Source organism: Aspergillus fischeri, genomic scaffold, assembly GCF_000149645.3.
Source record: "Aspergillus fischeri NRRL 181 1099437636262 genomic scaffold, whole genome shotgun sequence".
In the NCBI taxonomy this organism is placed as follows: domain Eukaryota; kingdom Fungi; phylum Ascomycota; class Eurotiomycetes; order Eurotiales; family Aspergillaceae; genus Aspergillus; species Aspergillus fischeri.
In genome coordinates this window covers 1,272,040-1,298,256 of record NW_001509764.1, presented here as the reverse complement: position 1 = coordinate 1,298,256, position 26,217 = coordinate 1,272,040, and the positions used below count along the sequence as shown (strand labels likewise).

Sequence of the window (26,217 nt, the reverse complement as noted above, 5' to 3'; positions counted from 1 at the left end):
TGTATTAAGCCAGTGCAGGTACCAGGATTGTGTATGAATTGCTTCCCTGAATATAAAATAGTACCAAAGAGTGAACCCAAACGTTTTAAACTAGCAGATAAACCAAGACTCGCAATCTGAATTCGCTTCGGAATAACTAACTGGAAGACAATTTGGCGCGTAACGAATAACAGAATGGAATTGGAAAAGTCCATTCAGCTCCCTGAAACCTTACAATGGAGCAGAGTACAGATAACTGCCTCAATGCATCAGATGTAGAACATCGTATCGCGCACGTTCTCATGGATCTGAACATCGCTACCCTTCGCAAGCCCACCACGTCCGCTCCCCCCAATCTCACTCGCAGACGGGGTAGCCGCCGGTGTTGGATCAAAGACACTGCTCAGGTAGCAGCGGGCTCGAGTGCAGACCAGATCTGCGTAGTAGGCAGGCGGACAGATACTCACAGCCTTGGTGGCACGGCCGAACAGGTAGCACAGTCTGTGGGTGAGATCCTCGAGGATATCCGCCGCGTTCTGGAAGGGGGCGACGGGTTTCTGGTGGGCGAAGATCTCGTCCCAGACGGTGAAGTAGTGGGCGGGGCGGGCGGTGCCCTTGATGGCGGTGTGAGCCTGGAGGTAGAAGTCCCAGTTGCGGGCCTCTGTGACGCCGCGGTCGACGACGGTGCCGTTCTTGGGGTTGGCGGAGCGGTCGGCGTCCTCGTCGCGGGTGGGGTAGAAGCGGGTGTGATGGCGTTTGCCGACGATGACGATGGAGATGCGCGGGAGGTTCTTCTTGGTGTTTGCGGCGGGGTAGGTCTCTGCGCAGGCCTTCTTGAGCAGGGGCAGTTCCTGCTCAATGACGACGTCGTATTGGCCTTCGGAGACGCCGTCGCGGTAGACGATGATGTTCTCTGGGAGGGCGTTCTTGTTGGCGCGCGCCCAGCGCTGCAGCCGGGCCTTGAGCATCTCGTCCAGGTCGGACACCATTTCCTGGCGGGAGGTCTGGATGCGGATGTCGGCGGGCCATTGGCTCAGGGATGAGTTGACCGAAGCGACCATGCCGGCGACGCTGGGGGCTTCGGCGGAGGAGCCGGGGGACGGGTGCGTGACGTCGATGCCAACGAGCATTGTTTTGCCCTCGGCGACGATGCCAAGTTCGCTCGCTTTGAGGGTCTGGTTGGCTCCGCCGAGCTTCAAGTTGAACTTGAGGCCGACGTTGGCGTAGTACTGGTCGTTGGCGCCTCTCAGCTTCTCGGCGAGGACGTTGATATTGCGCACGCCGCGGCGAACGTCACAGATCTGCTTGATACAGTTGTAGGCCTCTGCGTCACTGCTGTAGAGAATGGTGAGGATGAGAGTGGGATTATGGCGACCCATTAGCTCGCCCACTGCTCTGTCAATCTCTCCCTCGTGGTCATTTCCAGTCAACCTGATCATCGTTCCGGGCTTCGGAGCGGCGGCAGCGACACCAATCTCGTTCAGCTTGGCCGTGAAGGCCTGAAGAGAAGTGTTCAGTTGACCAGGGTTCTCAAAGTGAGGTCTGCCCCTTTCGCTGTCAATATAAAGCCAAGTCCAAGAAGGCAGCTTTGTAGGTGTGGAGAACTTGATTGCCTTCATGTTCCAGCTGCCACCCATGGTATCGATGTGTCTCTGGTTCGACTTGGCGTCTTTGTAGTATACCCGCGGCGCAGAGAGAACGCGACCAGCAACAGTTACGAGCTGGAGATCTGGTTGCATGCCAAAACTCGCCTATTATGATCAATTAGTCAAGGCTTAACGTGACACTGATTAAAGAAAACATACAAGAGTGGGGTTAAGGGGATCCTTGAGGCCGAGGACTGCAGTGCCCTTGGAGATAATCGAATTTGCGTTTGAAGCAGGACCTCGGACGGCGAAGCTCAGCATATTGCGCGTTTGCATCGGGGTAAGCTTGGATTTTGCTGGCTGTCCGGGTTCTACCAGACAGACTTCAACAGGCAAGTAGGATGGGTTCTCCCTGGTGCCAACGTTGACCACGGGCATGTTGGGATCGAGAGACTTGTTGTACTCTGCCAGTCTGATCAGTGCTGTTCCTCTTCAATATCTGTTCTTCAGTCTAGGGGAACTTACCTTGCAAGAAGAAATCCGAGACGGTGATGTACCGACCGGCTGGCGCTGGGCCAGCTTTCGCAGGCTTCTTGCCTTTCTTGCCCTTGGAGTCTCCAGGCTCGCTCTTCTGTCCAGGCGCATCGAGGAAGAACTGAACATCTTTTGGGCCAGCCCCATGTCTTGCAACCTTGGGGGGATGAGGAAGCGACGCGCCATCAGCCCGAGTTGCGAGTCCGGCAACGGTCTTGATTCTTGGTACCACTTGTCCCTTTTTAGTCTTCCTGACGATATGGGTTGCTTGAATGCGCAGCTTCTTCAGGAAAGCCTCCAATTTGTAGATATTTCGGCTGTTACCACGTTGGTACTCGTTGATCACATTTGCCAACGGCCCTTCCTGGTAGCAGGCGGCGTATTTAACCTGGACATTGATCAAGATACGAGCAGTTGCAGCCCGAACGCTCACGAAAAAGCCCCGTAAGACTTCAAGGCCTGCGCCGAGGTCGTATCTCTCTGCTGCATCTGGATGGATTGCAAAGTGTTTATTTGCACCAACGGATACAACGGCCCTGTCCGTCTTCGGATGATGGCCCATGACGATGTTCATCGCCTGCATGACCTCCGCCTTGGACTCGAACATGGCGGAGGCATTTGCCGAGGTCAAATAGTCAAGGAGATCGCCGGGGTTCAGTCTACCGGTGAACTGGCAGTTGACACGGTAAACCCTAGGCTGCTCGGGGTAGTCATCTTCGTGCTCGTCACGGTAACGGACGTCGTACTGCCCTTGACTGGGAAGCTCAACCCTAGAGACAAGGGTGGACTTGTAGTCCGTGGCAACACTGTTCTGGTATTGCAAGAAATGCTCGTCCAGTAAGAGCCGGATGATTTGTCGGGCTTTCTTTCCAGTAGGCTTGGTTCTAGCTGAGTCGGCGACGATATCGACATTGTAGCGGAACAATTCCTTTCCCACAGACTTCAACTCGAAATAATTGGCGTAGAGCGTCACTGGAGAGCCTTGAGTTCCATAACCTGGACGCTCTGGGTAACGAGCCTGGCCGACAGTTTTCTGTCGCTTTGCTACCAGAGCCTTGGCTATGGCGGCCTCAGTCTGCTCGACTTTAGAGCTAGGAGCAACAACCCGGTCACCTTGACTGAATCAAGGGCAATCAATCAACCAATGGGCTGTTAGAGATAAAAACAAAGGATTGATAGCCACATACGAGAATATCTTGGGCCCTTGGTCGCCGCGGCCACCTCTGAAGCCCCCGCCTCTGCCCCCTCTACCTCCAGAGTCCCCTCTGCCGCTGCCTCTGAATTCGCCTCTTCCACGACCTCTTGAGTCTCCTCGATAAGAACCGCCTCTTGACTCGCTTGGACGGAATGGAAGCTCCATGGTCCCTCCTCGGCCGCCTCCACGTCCACCGGCGCCGCGGTCTCCACCGCGTCCCCGTCCGCGGTCGCCTCCTCTACCCCGTCGAGGGTGGGAATCCCCAGCATCTCTTGACGACATGGTAGAATTGAATCTAATGGGGAACTAGTGATGATCTTCACCAGTTGTATTTAAGAAAATAAAGGATGAGAAAGAATGGTCTATGGAAAATTGGGTTAAGCGCTGGGGACATTTTAGAGCTGCTCCAGCTCCCCCACTTGGCCACACTTTATATGTGCACGTCAGGCGGTTACTACGGCGATATGCAACCACCAAGAAAGAGACTGAGTTGGCAAAGGGATTGCACATCTCCCATGGCGATTCAGACCAATCGAAACCCGGAGGATGCACCACAAAATGTAGGAAAGGTGGCTAATGGCAGAGGTGTCTTTGTTGGCTGGACCATTACCTTGCCTTGTAGCTTGGGAGATGATCGACAGTACACAAAAGAGACTGAGATTGTCTTGCTTCAAATAGGTCCAATGTCTGAAGATTACTCCAGTGTTTGCGTAATAAGATAGAATTCATCTACCGAACAGGTGGAAAGAACGGATAGAATGATGTCCGTTTCTCAGCTGTTCCGGACTCCCTTGAACATAGCGTCATGATGTTGCTCTTTGATGCATCTGTGCCTTGAGAGGATAAGTAGGTACGCAGTAGACACTCCGTAGATTTTTTTTTTGATGGAAAGAGACATGGATCCCTCTGTACGGAGTACATCTGCTAAAGTTCTCAAAAGTACTACTATCTACTCCATAACTAGGTATCGCAAAACTGCAGAGGATCTTCCCTGCTGTCGAGCGGAGACGCACAGCAGCCACTGAGACCACCAGCAACTTAACAAGCCTTTCTTGGACAGACACTCCCTCCTTCAATGGTTAATCGGTAGCTTGATGCTGACTGGATCACTAGCAAGTGGAAACGGCAGAATACAGGCGTTGCGGCTGTGCTATTTAGTTAGTTGGTTGGTGGCTGTTCGATGACTCAATCCAATATGAAGCTAGAGAGGTTCCTTGGGATATGTCTACCTAGCGTTGGCCGATCGAACAAATCAAATTCCTTCCTTCTCCTTTTCAGAATAAAGAAACTGGCGGAAAAGGATGCAATGGCCTACTTAGTCTAGTCTAGATCCTGGATGATCTCTCTTTGCTGCGAAGTCTTGTCTTGGTCCGCGTAACCAAGTAGCTGCCTGGAGCCCTGTATCGAGTCTATCTGCTCGTATTGTTCATGGTAAAGGACCATTATCAATCTTCGGTTAAGCTCACTGGACACAGCACCATTTCTGACAGTATGTACACAGTATGCCTTCTTCCTCGTAAAGTTAGGCGATAAAAGATCATTTATTATTGTCAGGAATGAAGAACTCTGTAGAAGCCTCCCATAGTAGGAACCGCGTCTAGGCCTCAGGCAGCAAAACGTGGTGATAACGGAGATAATGCGTAGGTATTCTTGATCCTCATCATTGGCACTCTACCATAGTTGACCGTCCTTTCATTATTCTCCTCGCCCATATCCTTAATTCTCGTTCTCTAGAACTGGCGCATCTTATTGAACGAACGTCCATCACTTCCGCGGGTCGCCCTATCGCAGAAGAATGAAGGATTGGTCCGTCGCCCCCCTGTTTCGACGACATCACTCGATAGCCCTCGACCGCTTGCGCCCGTCCGTCCATACATCCACACTATCGTTTCCCTGCCTTCGGTCGCCTTCTACGATTCTTCTTATTAACGCACACTAGCTTAAGCACTTCATATCTGTGATGTTTGCGCATGCTGTCAACAGCAGAAAAGCAGCGTCGCATAAATCACCAACGAGCTCGACTTGAGGAAACGCCGCTGCAACTTATCAACCCCACTAAAGCTTAGCGATCCAGGCTCATTGTTTGCTGCTGAATCGTCCGCCGAAACACTATCAGAAACTCAGCGGTAATTGAACCTGCACTTTCTTCTCGGTACCTCGAGAATTTAATCTGACCAAGGCGAAGAAACCGCGTTGTGCACACCTCTGGTCAGGTACCTGGCAAATCGAGCGCGCACACACCGACGGACATTTCACACCTGGATTGAGATACCCCAGTCTCAGATAAGCACTTGGCGACACGTCTCGCTCGGGAACTCGCTGTTGCGTCGTGCTCATTTGGATTTCCGATCGTGAAGTGAAGCTGGTTAGCCTACGTGCGAATACATATCCACAAATCTAGCACAACCGTTCACCAAGGTTTCATCTTCGAAATGTCGCCTACTCCACCATCCACCTCCTCGAGCATTGGTGCCGTTTCGCCGGATGGCCAGTTTAGGGTCATTCGAAAGCGAAACAGGGTGCCACTTTCTTGCGGCCCCTGCCGGCACAGAAAGTGAGTATTCGTCCTTTCCCTCTATCTGAAAAAGAGCATACTTTAACGCCGGATCATCAAAGACTGAAATGTAACCGCGCCCACCCATGCGAGAACTGCGTAAAGCGAGGCGACGCATCTTCCTGTACCTATGCTCAAGCAAGTGCGCGAAGGAAGAATGCAACACAGAACTCGGCCTCAAGTTCCCCGGACGATATGCAGAACAGAATAGACCGACTCGAGAGCTTGGTACTGTCTCTGATGACCAACGGATCACAATCCGCAGGCCCGGCAGCGGCAATGGCAGCAATTTCCGGAACCAGCAGTAGTGGCGGCTCCCTCAATCAGAGTCACGACATCGATCTGGACGACGAGACATCAAATGCTCCGGAGGAGAGCGATACGGAGCAAGTTACCAAGTCATTTGGTATCATGAAAGTCGACAACAATAAATCATACTATATCAGCGATGCGCACTGGGCTTCCCTCCTCAACGATGTGAGTCAGCACTTGACCATGCGCTCATGAGTTCTCTTTATTTACACGAATCCACAGATCGCCGAAGTCCGTAATTACTTCCACACGTACAAGAAGCAGTACGAGGAGCAAGCCGAGAAGTTCAAGACAACCAAGCTGCCGAGCGATGTCCCGGGCTCCACGCTGCTTCTTGGGGCCATGAAGCCTGCCAGCCGCGCAGAGATTATGTCTTCCTTTCCCTCGAGATATACAACAGATATGCTTATTGCTCGCTATTTCAATAGCTATGATCCAGCGACTCGTGAGTACCGACAGAACTAGAGAACCTGCATGTAAATGCATCTATGACTAACCATGAACAGATATTCTTCACGGTCCGACGTTTCAAGCTCAGGTAAGCATAATTGTTCTCCTGCAGACCGTTATTCCTTCTGACTTCCTCCCCAGTATAACAAACATTGGGAAGATCCTTCTCAAACCTGTATTGTCTGGGTGGGCATGCTGTTCGCCATGATGCGACTTGCTATGCTGTCATATAACCATGAAGGAGATGAGCCACCCGAGTTTCGAGGGAAATCCCTGGACATGGCTGGAACTTTTCGAAATCTGGTCGCTCAATGTCTGACTCTGGCCGATTATACCAAACCTTATCCCTACCTGATCGAGACATTCATCTTCCATCTTCATGGCGACTTTCGTCAAACGAAGGAAGCAGATATTTCGGTCTGGGTGCTCGTCGGTGTCGTCGCAAGGCTAGCGATGAGAATGGGATACCACCGAGACTCAAAAGTTTTCCCCAACATTACCCCCTTTCAAGGTGAGATGCGCCGACGCGTATGGACTTTCGTGCGGCAGTCGGACTTGCTCTTTTCATTTCAGGTTGGGCTGCCCAGCATGATTCGCACTGTGGATAGTGATACGGAGCTCCCGCGGAATCTATATGATGATGATTTCGACGAAAATTGCAGGGAACTTCCTCCCTCACGACCGGCGAATGAACCGACACCTATCTCTTACCTCATTGCCAAAGCACGTCTGGCGTACGTATTTGGCCGAGTTACCGAGCTCACCTCCAGTGTGCAAAGTGAATCTTACGACAAGGTGATGGAGTTGGATGCTGAGCTTCGCCGAGCTCGGGACCTGATTCCGGAGCATCTTGTCATTCGTCCTTTTGAGGAGTGTCAGTTGGACCCGTCCAATCTGATTATGTCGCGCTTCGGTGTACGTCAATCACTTGCCAGTTATACCGCGAGTTGTAGTACTGATCGTTGGCAGATAATGAGCGTCTACCATAAAGCACAGTGTGTTCTCCACCGGCCTTATATCGTTCTAGCACGTGGAAACCCCCGGTTCGCCTACTCACGCAAGACTTGCATCGATTCAGCCATGGAGCTGCTGCGGTTTCAGTCAATGCTACACGCAGAGACAAGGCCAACGGGACGTCTGCGCACAAAACAGAATCGCATAAATTCCCTCAGCTCCACTGATTACTTGCTGGCTGCAACTATTGTCTGCTTCGACCTGTATCATGGACTCAAATTCCAAGCCGGCGGAAGAGATTCCGGCGACACCGTTGCGTGGGGCAGGGAGCGACGACAGGAGATGATCATTGCATTGCAGCGCTCTCGAGAGATCTGGGACGAACTTCGTGAGGAGTCGCTTGAAGCTTGGAAAGCCGCTGGCATTCTCGGCGTGATGCTTGCCAAATTGAATTTAGGGTTTCCAGACAGTAATGCCACGGCACCGGCCTTCGAACCTCAGGACGAGAAGCAAAGCGCCGCGATGACCTTGGGATTATTGAGCAGTGGAATTAACGCCGCAAACTCAGGATCCCCAGCATTCAATGAAACTGGTTTCAAAGTGTCAGAAACGCCTTCTGCCCCGGGGGCATTTGGGTCCACGGCAGAGGTACCCGGAGCTCTGTCCCCGTTCAGCACGATGTTCGGACAAATGCCTGATATGCAGCTGAACTTGGATTGGGTACGCTTGCCCCTTTTTCATGCCTTGACACCACTGGGCATTACTAACACCCGCGAACAGGATTCTTGGGACACTTATATTCAGAGTTCGAATCTGGACATACCGAACCAATGGTGGCCAACGTTCGATGGACAGCAGCAGCAACCATCACCACAACCGCCGCTTCACCCATCGTTACAAGCTCAGGGGCCCTTGTCATCCACACAATTACCTTCCATGCAGCAAGGCAACACTGCAGATAATATGCGGTCTTTGCCTCGCTTTTCCAATGTCTTCTCTCCAGACCCGGTGAAGTATGAGAGTCCCGGTATTAACGGGCCTTACGACAACAACTCTCCCCAAAAAAGTAATAACGCTTCAGGCGAGGGCATCTTATAAGTACTCATGTCGATAGCAAAGCGCATTGTTTGAACGTTCACATGTCCAGTGATTCACTTCTTTCCAGCAATAATACCTTTTCCCACCCGGTGTATGGGTTTGGAGGTGTGGCGTTTCCTCAAGGACTCAAATCACCCTAATGTACAAATCCGGAAGACTGTATATACCCTGTTTCTCCACTCGATCCCCACAATCGACTGTGAATTACCGCCTCAGTCATTGACACTAGGTTGGTTTCATTCTATTTCATTTGCGCGAGACAAAAACTAGTGAAAAGCGGCATTCGTAAAATCCATCAGTTTCATAATGGCGCATGGCCTGATACAGTCACGTGACCTTATCGTATCCGATAAGGCGAACTTTTTTGCTGAACGCATTCTGTATTTCTCCCTTTGCCCTTGGCCATATATCACTAACTCAATTCACGAGGACACAAAAAATGTAAGGAAAATAACCTATCTGTTTTATATGGATGCTGTGATAGATTTTCCTCTACCAGGGACACCGTGACTGATTGCATCTCTTTACAGGCATTGCTTTCGACGAGCAGCCAGTCGCCTCCTGTCTTTGCCGGTCACCGCGCCGGCATGGTCAGCCAGGGCCCTTGCACCTCGCGTCCCTCTACCCGTATTATCCCCTTTGCAATCTCAACTAGTTTTACATACGAGATGGTTCAGCGACAACACCGCCAGCCAGGAGCCGACGAGCTCACCTGAGCACGAGAATCATGACTTCTCCGAGATCGGGTTGGCGGAGCCCGATGCTCGCGATGCGCGGCCTCAGAAACCCAAAAAGCGGCTCAGGATCCTGGAAGGGAATCCCAGCCCTAAGCCGACTGTCTACATTGGTAATCTGTTCTACGATGTGACGGCGGAAGATTTGAAGAACCACATGCAGCAGTTTGGCGTTGTGGAGAAAGTCGATCTCATTACTGATAACCGAGGAATGAGCAGAGGGTGAGCCCAGTTCCTACTGTTCTCTGCGGGAAAAGAGAAATCTAACAATCTGTCTGTGTTTTGTCGAATAGGTTTGCATACGTGCACTTTGACTCTATTGATTCCGCCAAAAGTTGCGTCGAGGCTATGCATTTGCAAGCCTATGAGGGCCGCCGTATAATCGCGCAATATGCGAGCAGCGGCGGCGGATCCAGGCCCGTGCAGCCCGTTTCGAGGACGCTGTACCTCGGCAACCTGTCGTTTGAAATGACCGATCGGGATCTGAACGAGCTCTTCAGAGATATCAACAATGTTATTGATGTTCGCGTATCGGTTGATCGACGGACAGGGCAACCTCGCGGCTTCGCTCATGCAGAATTCCTCGATGTCGAGAGCGCTCAGAAGGCTTTCGAGATTCTCAGCGGGAAGGCACCTTTCGGTCGACGGATTCGCGTGGACTACAGTAGTACTAACAGGAGGGGTAGTCGTATCGAGGATGTTCCGGATGAGGAGTAATCAGTCGCATTATACATTCAGTTGGGCTCTGTCTCTTTTTATGCGCTTGGTTGTGTTGCAAGAATTCGACGAATGATTTACCATTATGCATACGATGTATACTATAGCCGGCATTCACGAGTTTAATCTATACAACATAGAGCTTTGGTATCTTTCAATCAGAGGACCTTCTGAATACCGCCTACACCTATGAAACGACCTGTTGCATAAATACCTACAGAGGAATAGTGGACAGGAGTCTCCTGATATCGAAACACGTGACCTACGGCGGACCTCGGCATCAGCAGGTCTCCGATCGGTTTCCAACCCCACGTTTTGGCGGAGATACCGTTGTCATCTACCTCTCCATCATCCTCCTCCTCCTTTTGTCCTAGACTCTATTGAAGCTGATCGTTGACCAGTCAGATCCTTTCTTAACTGTTGATGTTATTTTTTCAGACGGGTTTCTTTTAAATTTGTCAACATGTCGTTCCTTGGTGGCGCCGAGTGCTCTACCGCGGGAAACCCGCTCACACAGTTCACCAAGCATGTGCAGGACGACAAGTCACTCCAACGGGACCGCCTTGTCGGCAGGGGTCCCGGGGGCGTGCAAGAGAGCATGCGGTCGAGGAGTATGATGGGTGGGCAAGATCAGGTACGAAATCTCACCCTCTTTGGAGCCGCTGCTAGTTACTGTAGCTAACAATGGATTGGTAATCTAAGTAGATGATGGACGAGTTTGCCGCACAACAACCAGGCCAGATTCCCGGGGCAGCACCGCAACCATTTGCGATGGAACAATTAAGGCGCGAGCTAGATCACTTCCAGACCACTCCGCCGAGGACGGGGTCTCCCGGGTGGGCGGCTGAGTTTGATACTGGCGAGCATGCCCGGATGGAGGCTGCGTTTGCCGGCCCTACAGGACCTCTAATGAACAACGGGTCCGCATTCACACCTGCAGAGTTTGCTCGCTTCCAACAACAGAGTCGGGTCGGCATGCCACAAACGTCAAGTCCAGCCACGTCCGCGTCGCCGATGATGGCCGGTTATCAGCGTCCTATGGGCATGGGGTACATGGGTATGGGAGGAATGGGTATGATGCGTCCATCCTATACACCCATGGGCATGCAACAACAGCCCGCGGAGGCCGCTACTCAGGACAAGGGCAAGGGCCGCATGGTCGAGCTCGATGATGAGAACTGGGAGGCACAGTTTGCCGAGATGGAGACGGCGGGTAACCAGACGCTGGACGACGAGGCCAACGCGGCGATGGAGGCGGAGCTGAATGATCTTGATAGGTCAGTCCCCACTACTGACACCGGTAATGCTCAAGATTACGGTGCTTTTGAGAGCGTATGGCAAAGAGTCCAAGCTGAAACGGCGACAAGCAGAAAACTGGCAGAGGAAGATGCCTCTTTTGATATCAACGACAACCTGCACATGGGAGACCTCGGCGAGTGGGACGGCTTTGACAATCTCCACACGCGTTTCCGAGATCCTCAGCTGGGCGATTACATGTTCGAAGAGGAAAACGTGTTCCGGAATGTGGCCAATCCCTTTGAAGAAGGTGTCAAGATCATGCGCGAAGGCGGCAATCTTTCCTTGGCCGCGTTGGCTTTCGAGGCGGCTGTCCAGAAGGAGCCTCAGCACGTTCAAGCCTGGACAATGCTGGGATCCGCACAGGCGCAAAACGAGAAGGAGCTTCCTGCTATTCGTGCCCTGGAACAGGCGCTGAAGATCGATCCCAACAATTTGGACGCACTCATGGGGTTGGCTGTTTCGTATACAAACGAAGGTTATGACTCGACGGCTTACCGTACCCTCGAGCGTTGGCTGTCTGTCAAGTATCCTCAGATCATCGATCCTAAGGATCTGTCGTCCGACGCAGACTTGGGCTTCACAGATCGCCAGATTCTACATGAACGGGTCACCGATCTGTTCATCAAGGCGGCACAGCTGTCGCCTTCTGGCGAGCACATGGATCCAGACGTTCAAGTCGGATTGGGTGTTCTCTTCTACTGTGCAGAGGAATACGACAAGGCTGTCGACTGCTTCTCCGCCGCACTGGCATCTACCGAGTCGGGCACGGTGAATCAGAAGGAGCAGCTTCACCTTCTCTGGAACCGTCTCGGAGCTACACTTGCCAACTCCGGTCGCTCAGAGGAGGCTATTCAGGCATACGAGCAAGCTCTTACAATCAACCCCAACTTTGTCCGTGCCCGGTACAACCTTGGCGTATCCTGCATCAACATCGGTTGCTACCCTGAGGCTGCACAGCACCTCCTAGGCGCTTTATCTATGCACCGTGTCGTCGAACAGGAAGGTCGGGAGCGAGCTCGCGAGATCGTTGGCGGTGGTGAGGGCGGTATTGATGACGAGCAACTTGAGCGGATGCTCCATATCAGCCAGAACCAGAGCACGAATTTGTACGATACGCTGCGGCGTGTTTTCAGCCAGATGGGCCGTCGGGATCTGGCTGATATGGTAGTGGCAGGGATGGATGTGAACGTGTTCAGGAAAGAATTCGATTTCTAGGGGTGATACCTCCTGCGCTTTCTGTCTTATAGAACGAACGGGCAAGAATTTGGCATGATCGGGCATATTTTTCGTGTCTCAGTTGTTGTGTTGGATACCATATGTCTTTACTTCGTACCTCGAGGTCAACTTGTAGCGAATTTGATTCATACCTTGTGAGATCGCTATCGGCCAATAGATTCTTAGTACTGTATACTCTCTGTCTCTCTTCCGGCAGTCTTATATATCTCATTGCGCAGTCTACCGACGCTGATTGACTAGATGATCACTGCTGATAGACAATCTAGTATTAAATTTCCATGTTTAAAGTCAAAGAAGATACAGATTCTTAGATGTCGCTGTTCATAACGAACGACTTGACTTCTCGGGAATCATTCCGGGCTTGCGTCATTTGTAACCTCGGAAGTGCCTCAGAGCATCTCCTCATCGATAACCATCCTCAGAAGCTTCAATGACCCAAAAATGGCCTTCCATCACTCATCTGATATCTAAAACACACATTTTATATTGCTAGTGTTAGCTAATCTGCTTAATATTGGATTGATTCACTATACCTAGCACCAGGATGGCTGTCGTTAGTGGTGCTCAGATGATTGCCCGGACGCTGCGCGACCTCGGCGTCACTGTGATTTTCGGGATAGTGGGTATTCCAGTAATAGAAGTTGCAGAGAGTGCCATCGACTTGGGTATTCGCTTCATTGCGTTCCGCAACGAGCAGGCATGCAGCTATGCAGCGAGCGTGTACGGGTACCTGACCGGACAACCTGGTGTTTGTCTAGTCGTCGGAGGACCAGGAGTCCTCCATGCCTTAGCTGGGGTGAGTGAGCGCGTGCAGTCCAAATTAAACCACTGAGCTGTGACTGACGATTGCCCCTGCAATGCACAGATTGGCAATGCTTCCGCGAATAACTTCCCGCTGCTGGTACTCGCCGGATCGGCGGAGACCTCAGGCGTCACGAAGGGCGCCTTCCAGGAGATGGATGCCATCTCGTTCCTCACGCCGCACACCAAGTTCGCAGTGCGACCGCCGTCTCTCGCGTTCGTCGCCGGCGCCGTCAAAAACGCATACCGGACATGCTGGTACGGGCGTCCCGGTCCGACCTTCGTCGACCTACCTGCCGATCTAATCCAGGGCAAATCAGCGCCTGGCTTCCGCTTACCGGAGCCAGAGGAAATACTCGTCCCGCCGCCTCCCAAGGCAAGCGGGGACCCCGCAATGATCCTGAAGGCGGCGCAACTGCTCAAGGCGGCTCGTGCGCCGTTACTGATTATCGGCAAGGGGGCCGCGTATGCAAGGGCCGAGGGCGGGATCCGCAAGCTAGTCGAGCAGACGCAGATTCCGTTCCTCCCGACCCCGATGGGGAAAGGTGTAGTGCCCGACTCACATCCTCTCAATGTGTCGAGCGCGCGGAGCGCGGCGCTGAAGCACGCGGACGTGGTGCTGGTGCTTGGGGCGCGGCTGAACTGGATTCTGCATTTTGGCGAGCCGCCCAAGTGGTCTCCCCGGGCGAAGATCATCCAGGTTGATATCTGCGCCGAGGAGATCGGTCGCAATGCGGGCACTGCGGAGCTGGGGATCGTCGGGGATATCGATCTGGTAGTCGAGCAGCTGCTGGTTTCGCTTTCGAACTGGCGGTATGCCTCGTCGGCTGCTCCGAGCCGGTTCCTGGCGTTGTTGGCGGAGTCAGCGAAGAAGAATGAGGCCAAGGCGCAAAAGGCTGCGTTTACACCTACGCCAAAGAACTCGCCCTTGACGTACCAGCGGGCCTTTCAGATTATCAAGACGACGCTGAATTCGCTGGCGCCGTTTGAAGACGGGAACGTTGTGTATGTATCGGAAGGCGCGAACACCATGGACATCTCCCGTTCAGTTTTCCCGCTGAATCATCCCCGTCAGCGTCTGGACGCTGGCACATATGCTACGATGGGCGTGGGAATGGGGTATATCATCGCCGCTCACGAGGCGTACAACGCCTTTCCGGCATCCACGGACAAACCGAAGAAGATCGTGGCGCTCGAAGGCGACAGTGCGTTTGGCTTCAGCGCGATGGAAATCGAGACCATGGCCCGCTACCGAATCCCGGCACTTATCTTCGTGGTGAACAACTCGGGCATATACCACGGCGACAGCGCTTCCGAGAGCTCCTGGAAAGAGCTACAGGCTCAGACGGCGGCCAACGATACCAAATCTGACGGTCGGGATGATGGCAAGAAGGGCCTGCGGTCGACTAGTCTCCTTTACGAAACCCGCTACGAGCAATTCGGACCTATGTGCGGTGGGAAGGGGTACTTTGTCCGCTCTGAAGAGGAGCTGGAGACTGCTACGAGGGAGGGATTCCTGAGTGATACGGTCACCGTTGTCAATGTCATTGTGGAACCGGGCGTTGGGAAGAAGATAGGGTTTGCCTGGCAGGGAAATGCTCATGAAGGACAAGCGAAATTGTGATGACCCCGTCTCGATTCGATACTGTAATATTCATAGTCTACCAGTAGTAATGTGGTTGGCAAATCAAGATGTAAGCCCTGAATAACATTGCTCATGCCACTCCCGTCACGAATGTATAAGCTCATCAACCACTTTCGCGACAGCAACAGCCTTTTCCTCCCCGAACCGCCCCCCTACAATCTGTATGCAGATTGGCATATTCTTGACCAAATCGATATCATCTATCACGATTATTAGCATAGCAAGTCTCGCATGTACACCGGAATCACTTACACTGGCCATGACTAAACTCATCAGACTGGTTTCGAGGGGTATGAGCCAACCACTCTTGATCAGGCTGATCCAAAGCCGGATCTGCATACGTCACAGGCACCGTTACTGCTGCATAGTTTAGGAGATTCAAGAGGGCCGTATAACCCAGCCATTGATAGCTCGTCACCCATGTTTTCGGTCGGTAACCGACCCACGGTGTTACGGGCATGAGGAGCGCATCGATCCCGCTGTCTTTCCACTGCTTTAGATAACGTTCTTGGAAGAGCCACTTTTCTTCCTCGAGCTGTAAAGTGTCAGCTGGTGGACTTTTGAGGGTCCCGACTTAGTGGTCGATGATCTACCTTTTCCCGTTCCAGAATGGAAAGTTCATCCGCTGGAGTCCCGACTAGCATCCCTTCGATCAGCGGCTCATCGACAATGTCACAGAGCTGTTTGCAGTGCGAGCCCCCGTCTGCTAGGATAGCTTTCTTCCAAAGATTTGTCCCTGTGATGTGGAGGGAAGTGTTCCATTCTATGACTGTTACGAGAATTTAGCCTGAGACTTCCTTTGAGCCACCTCAGAGAATACCTTCATGGCCAGCTGCTGCAAGCTTTGTTGTTACTTCGCGTAGAGCACGAGTTATAGGCGGCTGTGGCTTGACCACCCCGTCGTCGAAGACGACCCCCAACTTGAGCTTGCGGTCAGGCAAGGCCGCTAACTCCTTCCTCCATGGAATGGGTATGCAACCTGGGTCGACGTCCCAGGGGTTTGAGTCGAGAAGTGACTGCATAAAGTACTCGATTGTCGCAATGTTTCGAGCCATGGGCCCTGCGACTGGGGGAACGAGGTAGTGCTGATGCATACTGTAAGGCGCGTCAGTCCAGCCGTTTTTCCAGGACGCATGGTTTTGATAAATCTCACAAAGAACAGTCCCACGGGACACGGCCCGTTGTCGGACAGATAGAGTAGAGACCCTGCAAGGCAGCCGGGATGCGGATCGAGCCCCCGATATCCGTCCCGATACCTAGAATACTCCCTCGCGCACCGATCAGAGCACCTTCGCCTCCAGAGCTGCCGCCGGAGATGAGTTTGTGGTTGAACGCGTTGATGGATTGGCCGAAGATGTGATTGTATGAGTCAGACATCTGAGTCTTGTCAGCAGAAGTAGACAGACTGAGACAGCACGCATACCATCAGAGACTGTGGTATATTGGTCTTGACGTAGAGCACTGCGCCCATGGACTCTAGCAATCTGGCGATGGAACTGGACCTCTGCGCTGGCTTGCCAATCAAGCCAACCCATCCTATTCGCTCCAGTCAATTCTAAGAACCAAGTCCCACACAAGTTGCAACAACATACCAATCGTAGTATCCATCCCCTCCACATCAAATCGATCCTTGATGGAGACCGGCAATCCATGCAGAGGTCCTGTCAGGATACCAGTCTTCTCATACTGATCATCCAGCTCCTTCGCTCGCGCCAACGCCCGGTCGAAAAAGATCTCCGTCAGACACTTGGTCATCTGCTGCGCGATTGCCGCCCGCTTGCAGAACGCCGTGGTCAACTGCACGGAACTCACCTCTCTTGAAGCCAGGAGGGCAAGGAGATTTGTCGCATCGTTAGTCTCGGTCCATTCAAGCTCCTCCGCAGAAAGCAGACCGCATGTTCGGATAGTTTCGAGGGTATTGGGTAGGGGAAAAGTGAGGATTGTGGAAGGGAGACGCCAGGAGGGAGGGATGGCGTTGAGTTGGGCTGTGCGTTTTTGCTGCACCGCTGATTTCCAATGTGGAATTGATGAGAGTGTCATGATGTTTATTATCAGTTTGTCTGGTTAGAGGTCATGGATTAAGGTGTTGCAGATATGGGAAGTTGACAGGACTGCTGTATATAGATGTCCTTGATTGCTGATAATGGGGTGGCTGCATGATGATTGATCCTAATCGATGAAAGATATACGAGGCGTGTAACCTTGTTCCCTGCACCGAGGATATTCTGTCCAATCCAGATGGTGAGCTGTATCTTAGATCTAGGTGATATTTGAGAGCTGTTTGCGGGGACAAAGAGGGGCAGAAGGTTGGATTGCCGAATACCCAGAGCAGGCCGGATGAGAATGCTTATCTAGGACCAAGTCTGTACAAGCTCATCCAATCGACTCACAAGAACTGTGGTGATACGAGATCGACGTCCTTCAACTCTGAATCAAAAGGACTGATGCAGGAGCAATGATTTCATGATAGGCTTATGATTCAATATCATTTACAGTACTGATACATTCGTCTAAACCGTCATCAGCATGCTGGCATTTTTATACCAGGTCAGCAGCGGATTCTCGCCGCTCCTCGTCTCGGTGTCTTCTATATACGCCCAACGGCGGACAAAGTCCTCGTGACTCATCACCTGTGTCAATTTCCCGGTAATGGCGCGGTAAAGATCCTCAATGACGTTGAAGTCGGTGGGGAAGAATATATCGAAGTAGCCTTGATGAACCTGTATTGCACGATTAGAATGCGTCCGTAGCATCAAAAACGAGAAAGTACTTACAAAGGGGGTAGACACTGGGACTGTTCGTCTCTTGTAACGTGTCTGCACCACTGGCGCATTGATACCCGGAACAGCATCCGGGAGACTACTAAAGTCACTCGCGACCAGCCGATGTGCAGGAAAGTAGCTATCCAAGATATCAAAGAACTGCATGAGCCGAGTGGGAATGTACTCTGGAAGGGTATAAGGGCTCTGGAAGGGCAAGGAACCGCCGAATTGGCGAATCGCTTTGGGGCCCAGAGGGCTCGGGAACGGCCGACGCGCCGCAGCCTGTCTGACGCGCAAGAATCGAGATGCCACAGGGTCAAGTTGCGCATTGTAGTATTCATGAAATTCGCCGTCCGCATCAATCAGCACGCCGCCTTGTTGGGGAAGTTCCGTCTTGCAGTCATATCGAATCGCATCGTGAGAGAAATTATCAAACACCTCCAACGCGAGAAAGAAGCAAGGCGAATGTACATAGGTATCCCAGTCAAAGATGGATCGGTTGATGATTTCAACATGGTCCATATGCCCAGCTGCATTCACCGAATCGGTCAGATTCTTCATCTGCAGGCTCGCGAGTGCGGGCGAGATCTCAATGATCTTGAACTTGGTTCGCTGGTATACTTCGTAATCTGTATCCCGGATAAAATCCAAAATGTTGATCATCATTGTACCGTTGCCGGCTCCCATCTCGTATATGATCAGGTCATGATAGGGATACAATGTCAATTTATAGTTTGACACCAAGTATCGAGCGACTGTCTCCCCGTAATAAGGGCGGAACAGTTCGGTGGGAGTATGCCACAGTTGACGGGCCACGTCCGGCTGTGTTTCATCCAATTTATCTTCGAATTCTGTATACCGCTCTCCGAGCATGCGATGGAATGCCGGCCCGTCTTCGATGTTATTGAAATCAAACGGCTCGCCGGGGCTGAAGATGGTCGCGTGTTTCGAGAAATAACCGTAATGAGGATTATACAAACTATCTACATAAACAGCAGATCTGGTCAGCAATCCATGTACATTTGCCATTGACAGATATGCCTGCAGAGCAAGCGAAAGTACCGTACCGTCAATAAATTCTCTCGTCAACATCTTCACTTGCCGCGGGCGCTCGCGACGGTTCCGCAGATCTTTCGCAGTGACAAGCGGATATGTCTTTAATTCCTCCTCAATATCCCTGGGATAATCCCCCCGTTTGAGCCAATGCATTCCATCATCGGTACTCCTGCGCTTGGTCGGCGACCGTCGCGTGAGAAAAGGACGACATTGTTGACGAACTGGCGCTTGCAACCGGACGCAATTTGCTCCGCGGGTTATTGGTGACGACGTTCTAAATGATTGACAAGCAGGATGTCGGAACAGCTGTCGAAACAGCTGACTGAGGATCTGGCTGTCCATAGAACGATGGAACAGCGGGTATTCCAGGAGATAATACAACCGTAGTAGACAGTTGACAGAAATGCTGATAATGACGATAATGAAGGATGATGGATGGAGGCCGGCGGAGGAGTTCCTCAAGCGGCCCGAGCTTTCTCTCCGACTTCCTACACTGACCTCACTCGCTTGGATGTGATCTAGATAGTCGCTCTTTTAATTTTGGGCGTGCTTTTATGTTTTGAACGACCACAGAGCATTATTTCTCAGTATGTCCGATCATTCTAGGGTCTGTATAGGAACCGCCTTTGTGGCTGGACTCCTCCTCGCGGTGGGGTTTACTGAGCTTCTGTATCCGGAGTTGAAGAATCGCATCCGAGGAACTCGTTCCCAGCCGACAAGGGCCCTGCAGGATGGCTCCGCAGACTCTTTGACGGTCAGGTCAGGACCTCCTGCAATTGTCGACGGCATTGAAGGCTGCATTGGGAATACTCCTCTGTTACGCATCAAATCCTTATCAGATGCGACTGGATGCGAGATTCTTGGGAAAGCAGAGGTATGGTGATTTTGTCTATTCGTCTACATTGAGAGAAATCCATCTCTAATGGTGCTGTAGTTTCTGAACGGAGCAGGTCAGAGCTCCAAGGACCGAGTAGCTTTAAGCATGATTGAGATTGTATGTGATACGTGCCTCGGTCCCTTCTCATGTCAATTATTAACCTGCAAAGGCCGAGCAAAAAGGTATCTTGAAACCTCACTCCGGGGATACCATCTACGAGGGCACGTCCGGTTCGACCGGCATTTCATTGGCCACTCTTGCCAGAGCAAAGGGCTACCTCGCTCACATGTGAGTATCGACTCGTGCATTTGCATGAAGTGTTCATACCCCAACTGACGCTTATCAGCTGCATGCCATCTGATCAGGCAATCGAAAAGTCCAACCTGCTCCTGAAATTAGGCGCAATAGTAGATCGTGTACCTCCCGCACCGATCGTTGAAAAGGACAACTTTGTCAATCGCGCGCGCGCCCTCGCTCAAGCTCAGACACTGTCTCCCTCGGGTGGGACAGGCTTCTTCGCAGATCAGTTCGAAAACGAAGCCAATTGGAGAGCTCACTACAACGGTACAGGGCCGGAGATTTATGCGCAGTGCAACGGTAAACTCGACGCGTTTGTCGCTGGCGCCGGTACTGGGGGTACAATTTCTGGCGTGGCCCTCTTCTTGAAGCCTCGGATTCCAAACATGAGTGTAGTGCTGGCCGATCCTCAGGGAAGTGGACTCTACAATCGAGTACGCTTCGGCGTTATGTTTGATCTCAAGGAGAGAGAAGGCACGAGGAGGCGAAGACAGGTTGACACGATCGTCGAAGGCATTGGGATTAACCGCGTCACTGCCAACTTTGAAGCAGGAAAGGAGCTCGTCGACGATGCTGTGCGAGTGACGGATGCGCAGGCGTTGGCCATGGCTAGATGGTTAGTCGAAAAGGATGGTATCTTCGTTGGAAGTAGCAGTGCTGTCAATTGTAGGTATATTCTTGTTGGTACCTAGTTTGCTACCTTGCTAATTACTATGATACAGGTTTTGCGGCAGTCAAAACAGCGATGAAGCTCGGTCCCGGCCATAGGATCGTCACAGTCCTGTCTGACTCTGGCTCAAGGCACCTCTCTCGATTCTGGGCCAAGGCTGGAGATGTCGGCGGTGCGGTGGATACCAAACTGGAGGACGTTCTGAACGCCAAAGATGACGAGTAGCTGTTCGGTACAAAGTACGACAATTCTTGGATTCGCGTTTGAGAAAGGTGCAGGGCTTTGCAGTCAAAGCGCACCGCAATCGAACTCCTGGGAGCACGTCTCACACTCTCTCCTTCTCCTTCTCGCGATCGTCCTGTTCCCGTGGCTCTCTGGGCTTGGTTAGAGGGGCATGATCGAGAGTCGACTGCTCCGGGATGTGGGCTCCGTCGCCTATCGGCTTTGCTTCGCTCACGAGCTTTGCACATCCTTACTTTGAACAGTCATCCAGCTCAGCCCAGAGTCTCAACAGTGCGAACTCTATTTCCGCGTGTGAACGGCCGGGAAGGGCGGCACGAATATGGGGCCAAGTTAAACCTTGTTGGTCCTTGAAAGCCTGCAATTTGTCCACCTCCTCCTTCGACCAAGGCTTGGAGATTCGAGGCGGTTTGTCATGCCGTTCAGTCCAATGCGTCTGGTTCCACTGGATGAGTGAAATTAGTTTTCGCTGGGGAAAATGTTCTTGGACCTCCTTCCATTTCTTTCCTTCAATCTGCCTCATGCGGATGATCAGCTTCGCCTCGTCTGGCGTCATCAGTGTCCTTTTGGCTCTAGTAGGAGTGGACGCCTGCGCTATGACCGGGTCTGCGTGTTGTTCGGCTGCAGAAATATGTGTATCTACGGAAAGACACTGATCTGCACGTTTTTCAATGGTCTCAGGCTCTAACTGTGAAGCTGCGCCGTTGGCGATTTTGGGCTCTGTTGCCCCATGAAGAGCATTGATGGTGGGTTGGGAACCAGGATTTAGCTGAGGGAGAAGCGGTCTGCGCTCATCCTTTGTGCGACTCGGAGTGTTTTCGACATGAATTTTGGCCCTGATATGAATGGGGTTCTTCGGTGTTGGCGATGGTTGATAGTCTTCCTGCAGAGGATCGTCCGATTCGCTTCCGTCAGGGGTTGCTGCAAAAGACCAGTCGTGCAAGACGGGGCTTGATTGGTGCTTGTATTTTCGTTGGCTGACTCCAAGTTTCTTTCTGCTTTTTTCTTTTCTGCCGTCTGTGTTGCGCCTCGATTGTCCAGGAAGTGCCCAGAGAGACCCCGCTTTTGGAGGAGATCCAGACCGGACAGCAGTCAAAGGAAGCTTGGGGCGTGATCGGTAAAAAATGGGCGTCGAGAACTCGCCTTTAATCTCAGGCACGCGCCAGATAGACTCCACTGGCTTGTCCGCTTTGTCTCCACGGGTCTGTTGGGATTGGATGGGCGTATTAGCCGTAGTATTTGCTTTTGCGGGAAAAGCCTCACTTTCAAGCGGCAGGGCTTGACCATCACGTTTATCTGAGTCATTGGGGACGATCAATGCACAGTCCAACAAGGAGTCCACACTTTTGGAATCGTCATCCGAATCCGCCTCGCCTGTCTCAGGTGGCTGCTTTTCATCATATGCACGATCTAACCGCAGCGCTGGGAGCGGTTGCGGCGACGTAAGCGCGCGCTGTAGCTGCACTCCGTCTTTCGTATCGTCACGGTCAGTCTCTGTCTCTACCTCCGAGTCATGTACAGATCCTGCCAGCGTAGCTTTAGAGATCTGAACCGTAGACGTGGGTAGTTGTTCCTTGAACAACCATCCTGCCTCGTCCTTTGCCCCAGTATCATCTTCGCCGGACATTCTCTGCAAGTGACCATTATTGACCACAATTTTCCCTGTCTGTAAATCGATTTCATCCCCAATATCCGTGAAATCTTTCCCGTATTTTTCGAAGATGCGTTCAAAGATCGATTTGAGGCGGAGGTCATTTTGGGCTCTGGCTTCCTGCAGGTCTATATCGTCTGAGTCTTCACCATTAACACCCAAGGATAAGCGGGGTCTTTTCTGAGGTCTTTCCATGATGATTGAGGTTCAAGTGAGCTGTAGAATTCGTAGGCATAGGAAGACACCGAAGGAGAAAGAACTGTATTCGAGCTTTCGAGATACGGTTGGGGTTGGGGGAATTGACGGACTTCCTGGTTCAAGGGATGTTGGAACGGTCACGAGAGTCATTGAAGGCTATGTGCTGGGAGTCTCCATAAAAGGTAGAGGTCGCAAAGTTGTGCTGCAGTAATGTAGGCAGACATGTGTTATTCCAACTGAATGGCTGCAAACGAAGGTCGAATATGGTTCACATAATATGGACGACTGAGTGGACAAAGTAAACGGCAAACCCATTCATGAGCAAGACCCTATTGTTATAGCCATATTTTCTCTATTGAGTGAATTGTCCTTCAATAAGGGTGCAATCTGCTCCCTCCATGGCTCGGACAGCGGACAAAAACACGCGACGCCGTGGCACGGGTTGCTGCATGACGTCTCCCTGCGGAAACACCGTGCATGTCTCCCCCATGCGCTTTTCCGTCTAGTCAGAACAACACCCATCTTATCCGTACGTGACGGGTTCTTCTCTCGCGCATAATGCATGGAACGACATCTTCAACACCCTACAAACATGTATTGCCAGAAATGTCGGACACCGCTGAAGCTGGATGGCTCCCTTGAGGCGCTCAACCCGGCGGCCTTTGACTTACTCGTCGGTAAAGCTCCAGCTGCATTCCTTAGGGACGAATCGTACACGCTCGCTAACTTTCCATCGATAAATAGGCTCAACAGGCAGAACTCTTCCGGAAAATACCACCACATCCTCTACGCTACCTTCCTATCCCCCCGAAAGACGAGAGCTCTACGACCGAGTCTCCAACCATGCTACGTCGCCAGTATACAGAAGATCCATCCCAGCACCCCGGCCTACGGGCAGCGGCCGAAGCAACCCTCCCAGGCTGGGCCGAGGAGACAGCGGCAACATGTCGTTCGTCATGCTCACGGAGTCACAGGTCGGCCCACCCCATACCAGCTCGAGCAACAATGGAGAAGGTCAGTCGTGGGCGAACAAAAGGCCGTCTGGCGCCCCGAACAGCGAACGGGAACCAGAAGACGGGTCTTTCTCGGATCAAGTAGAGAGATCAAATCGGCTATTTGAAATCATATCAGCTCGCTCCGATATAGACCATCCGATTTGTGTTGAGTGCACGGAGATGCTCGTGGATGGGCTACAGAAACGGCTTGTGTCTGCCACCAAGGAGCGGGACGCTTACATATCATTCCTAAGGGACTTGAACTCCTCAGCACCCACAGCCGAGGAAATCGAGGCGGCTGAAAAGTCGCTCAAGGAGACTCTCGCGGCGGAAGAGGCGGCATTTGAGGAGCTTGTCGCATTGGAGAAGGAAAAGGCCGCCCTGGACGAGGAAATCGCAGCTCTGGAGGAAGAGTCGCGGCAGCTGGACCTCGAGGAGGAGAAGTTCTGGCGAGACCGGAACGCATTTGCGTTGACGCTGTCCGAATTTCAGAACGAACGCGATGCCCTGAATATGCGGTACGATCATGATTCACGCCAGCTGGAACGACTACAACGCACTAACGTTTACAATGATGCCTTCTGTATTGGGCACGACGGCTACTTTGGGACCATCAACGGGCTGCGACTGGGTCGTCTGACCAATCCGTCGGTGGAGTGGCCGGAAATCAACGCAGCTTGGGGTCAGACGACACTACTGTTGGCTACTATCGCTGAGAAGTTGGGATTCCAGTTTCAGGGGTATCGACTGAAGCCAATGGGATCCATGTCACGGATTGAGAAGATCGAATATCCACGAACGTCACCAGCTCAGTCCGCGCTCGGTGGGGGTAGCGCAGAGACCTCTCCGGCGGCGAAGATCACCACTCTCGATCTCTTCTCTTCTGGAGATCTCCCGCTCAATCTCCCTTGGCTTCACCGCCGGTTTGATGCAGGTATGGTCGCTTTCCTGGAATGTTTACGTCAGCTGGGAGAATTTGTGGAGACGACGCCAGCACCTGTCTCGTCGACTCGTCGGGGTCACGGTAATGCTCCCGTAGCAGGGTTGAAACTCCCGTACGAGATCAAGCGGGACAAAATCGGCGATGCGAGCATCAAACTTGGTTTCAACCAAAACGACGAGACCTGGACGCGTGCGTGCAAGTACACGCTGACCTGTTGCAAATTCTTGCTAGCTCATGCAAGCAATGTTGCCAGTGCTGGATCCAGTAATTCCGCAGCTGTGGCGGCTGCAGCTGTCGCAGCGGGCGAACAGGCCCGACTCGCAACGGCCAGTCCGACTCGAAAGTAGGACCAGCGTCATACAGGGCAACATGGGTGTATTGCATGCTGTGTAGCCTCAAGCAGCTCTTCCTACTTGATTCGCCTTCACCCAAGCCAGCATCAAGCTGGTGTCAAGGATCTCGCTAGTAGATCCACCACGCAGCGCCGCCTATGGCCAATTACATGGGAGCTGCACTTGTGACATCCCCTTCCAGCGCTCTGGCGCCAATCGGGAAGGACAAAAGCGTATCCGGACACAACCTGGTTGGTTAAGATTTGGCACGCAAGTAGTCTCATGGTCGCCTCGGTCCACCCCCTTAGGATCTGAATTCCAGCTGAGGCCTCGACTGGCTCGACTTGGCGTTGTCTCGCTATGCGAGAGTTGCGGATGACAGTCTGTCGCCCTTGCGTTGTGCCTCGTAGCACAACCATTGTGGTCTTTATCTCATAGGAAAGGCATAGATCGACAGTACTCCGCAGTTTTAATGACATTCCAGGCGGTCTCTATGCGGTAAAGAGGACAGCGTCTTTGGCCTTTCTTCTTCTTGCTCAACCATCAAGTGGTTCTGGTGCAGGACGATGGTCCTCGGACATACCTTCCGATGAACCATGGGAAACTAGATGACGATTCGAGACCTGCCATTGCGGTAGCCGGACACTTGCTGACAGGACGGTTTGTACGGTCCACAACGGCGTGTTGGAAGTTGATCCTTGTTGTATCATGGCAACCAGACCCCGTCGTATCTACTCGTCGTTAGTTGTTACAACTTACAAGCGAATGCCATATGAAGGAAACGGGAGATCGTCCATTAGCCCGGCGGCTGTGATGATGACATGTTCCCGTAACAACCTGGGAAGTGGAGGAGGCGCGACGCAATCTTATTCCGACTATTATAGGTGACAGGTGTCAGGGAGTCTTGCATCGGCCTAGTAACAATATTACTGTACGGACTACGAAACCGCTTATCAATTAGTCTAGCCAGACGACGGTCAAATCCCAGCGCATTGTTTCTTCTTTTCTATGTCCCTCTTGCGTCTCTTTGTCTCCAATCACATCCTATGTAACCCACCAAACGCCGCTGGGCCAATCGACGACGGTCGAAGCAGCAACCTCA

At 52.2% G+C, this 26,217-nt stretch overlaps 10 protein-coding genes across 10 annotated transcripts; 6 read left to right on the top strand and 4 right to left on the bottom strand.

Moving 5' to 3' along the window:
- Nucleotides 1-248: 248 nt before the first annotated feature.
- NFIA_098030 (putative RNA interference and gene silencing protein (Qde2)) lies at nt 249-3,563 on the bottom strand (the record flags this gene model as incomplete). The annotated part of the gene is made up of 4 exons (XM_001262070.1): nt 249-1,730; nt 1,785-2,029; nt 2,091-3,212; nt 3,287-3,563. The coding sequence occupies 4 exons, from the start codon at nt 3,561-3,563 to the stop codon at nt 249-251; spliced, it is 3,126 nt and encodes a 1,041-aa protein (XP_001262071.1).
- A 2,163-nt stretch (nt 3,564-5,726) lies between these two features.
- NFIA_098020 (putative C6 transcription factor) lies at nt 5,727-8,662 on the top strand (the record flags this gene model as incomplete). Its single annotated transcript, XM_001262069.1, has 7 exons — nt 5,727-5,848; nt 5,911-6,325; nt 6,383-6,605; nt 6,667-6,698; nt 6,752-7,525; nt 7,580-8,284; nt 8,345-8,662. 7 exons carry the CDS (start codon nt 5,727-5,729, stop codon nt 8,660-8,662), a joined length of 2,589 nt encoding a protein of 862 aa, XP_001262070.1.
- Nucleotides 8,663-8,968: 306 nt separating this feature from the next.
- On the top strand, nt 8,969-10,113 carry NFIA_098010 (nucleic acid-binding protein; the record flags this gene model as incomplete). Its single annotated transcript, XM_001262068.1, has 3 exons — nt 8,969-9,042; nt 9,193-9,618; nt 9,690-10,113. The coding sequence occupies 3 exons, from the start codon at nt 8,969-8,971 to the stop codon at nt 10,111-10,113; spliced, it is 924 nt and encodes a 307-aa protein (XP_001262069.1).
- A 463-nt stretch (nt 10,114-10,576) lies between these two features.
- On the top strand, nt 10,577-12,627 carry NFIA_098000 (tetratricopeptide repeat protein; the record flags this gene model as incomplete). The annotated part of the gene is made up of 2 exons (XM_001262067.1): nt 10,577-10,747; nt 10,819-12,627. The coding sequence occupies 2 exons, from the start codon at nt 10,577-10,579 to the stop codon at nt 12,625-12,627; spliced, it is 1,980 nt and encodes a 659-aa protein (XP_001262068.1).
- Nucleotides 12,628-13,192: 565 nt separating this feature from the next.
- NFIA_097990 (indolepyruvate decarboxylase family protein) lies at nt 13,193-15,073 on the top strand (the record flags this gene model as incomplete). Its single annotated transcript, XM_001262066.1, has 2 exons — nt 13,193-13,444; nt 13,514-15,073. The coding sequence occupies 2 exons, from the start codon at nt 13,193-13,195 to the stop codon at nt 15,071-15,073; spliced, it is 1,812 nt and encodes a 603-aa protein (XP_001262067.1).
- Nucleotides 15,074-15,178: 105 nt separating this feature from the next.
- Nucleotides 15,179-17,134, bottom strand: NFIA_097980 (putative acetamidase; the record flags this gene model as incomplete). Its single annotated transcript, XM_001262065.1, has 7 exons — nt 15,179-15,294; nt 15,347-15,629; nt 15,688-15,863; nt 15,915-16,189; nt 16,248-16,471; nt 16,518-16,630; nt 16,687-17,134. 7 exons carry the CDS (start codon nt 17,132-17,134, stop codon nt 15,179-15,181), a joined length of 1,635 nt encoding a protein of 544 aa, XP_001262066.1.
- A 470-nt stretch (nt 17,135-17,604) lies between these two features.
- NFIA_097970 (class I SAM-dependent methyltransferase) lies at nt 17,605-19,065 on the bottom strand (the record flags this gene model as incomplete). Its single annotated transcript, XM_001262064.1, has 3 exons — nt 17,605-17,814; nt 17,869-18,839; nt 18,924-19,065. The coding sequence occupies 3 exons, from the start codon at nt 19,063-19,065 to the stop codon at nt 17,605-17,607; spliced, it is 1,323 nt and encodes a 440-aa protein (XP_001262065.1).
- Nucleotides 19,066-19,501: 436 nt separating this feature from the next.
- NFIA_097960 (putative cysteine synthase) lies at nt 19,502-20,981 on the top strand (the record flags this gene model as incomplete). The annotated part of the gene is made up of 5 exons (XM_001262063.1): nt 19,502-19,786; nt 19,847-19,906; nt 19,959-20,077; nt 20,136-20,752; nt 20,809-20,981. 5 exons carry the CDS (start codon nt 19,502-19,504, stop codon nt 20,979-20,981), a joined length of 1,254 nt encoding a protein of 417 aa, XP_001262064.1.
- A 247-nt stretch (nt 20,982-21,228) lies between these two features.
- Nucleotides 21,229-22,842, bottom strand: NFIA_097950 (Myb-like DNA-binding domain protein; the record flags this gene model as incomplete). The annotated part of the gene is made up of 1 exon (XM_001262062.1): nt 21,229-22,842. One exon carries the CDS (start codon nt 22,840-22,842, stop codon nt 21,229-21,231), a length of 1,614 nt encoding a protein of 537 aa, XP_001262063.1.
- Nucleotides 22,843-23,437: 595 nt separating this feature from the next.
- Nucleotides 23,438-25,130, top strand: NFIA_097940 (beclin 1; the record flags this gene model as incomplete). The annotated part of the gene is made up of 2 exons (XM_001262061.1): nt 23,438-23,522; nt 23,590-25,130. The coding sequence occupies 2 exons, from the start codon at nt 23,438-23,440 to the stop codon at nt 25,128-25,130; spliced, it is 1,626 nt and encodes a 541-aa protein (XP_001262062.1).
- Between the last annotated feature and the right edge of the window lie 1,087 nt (nt 25,131-26,217).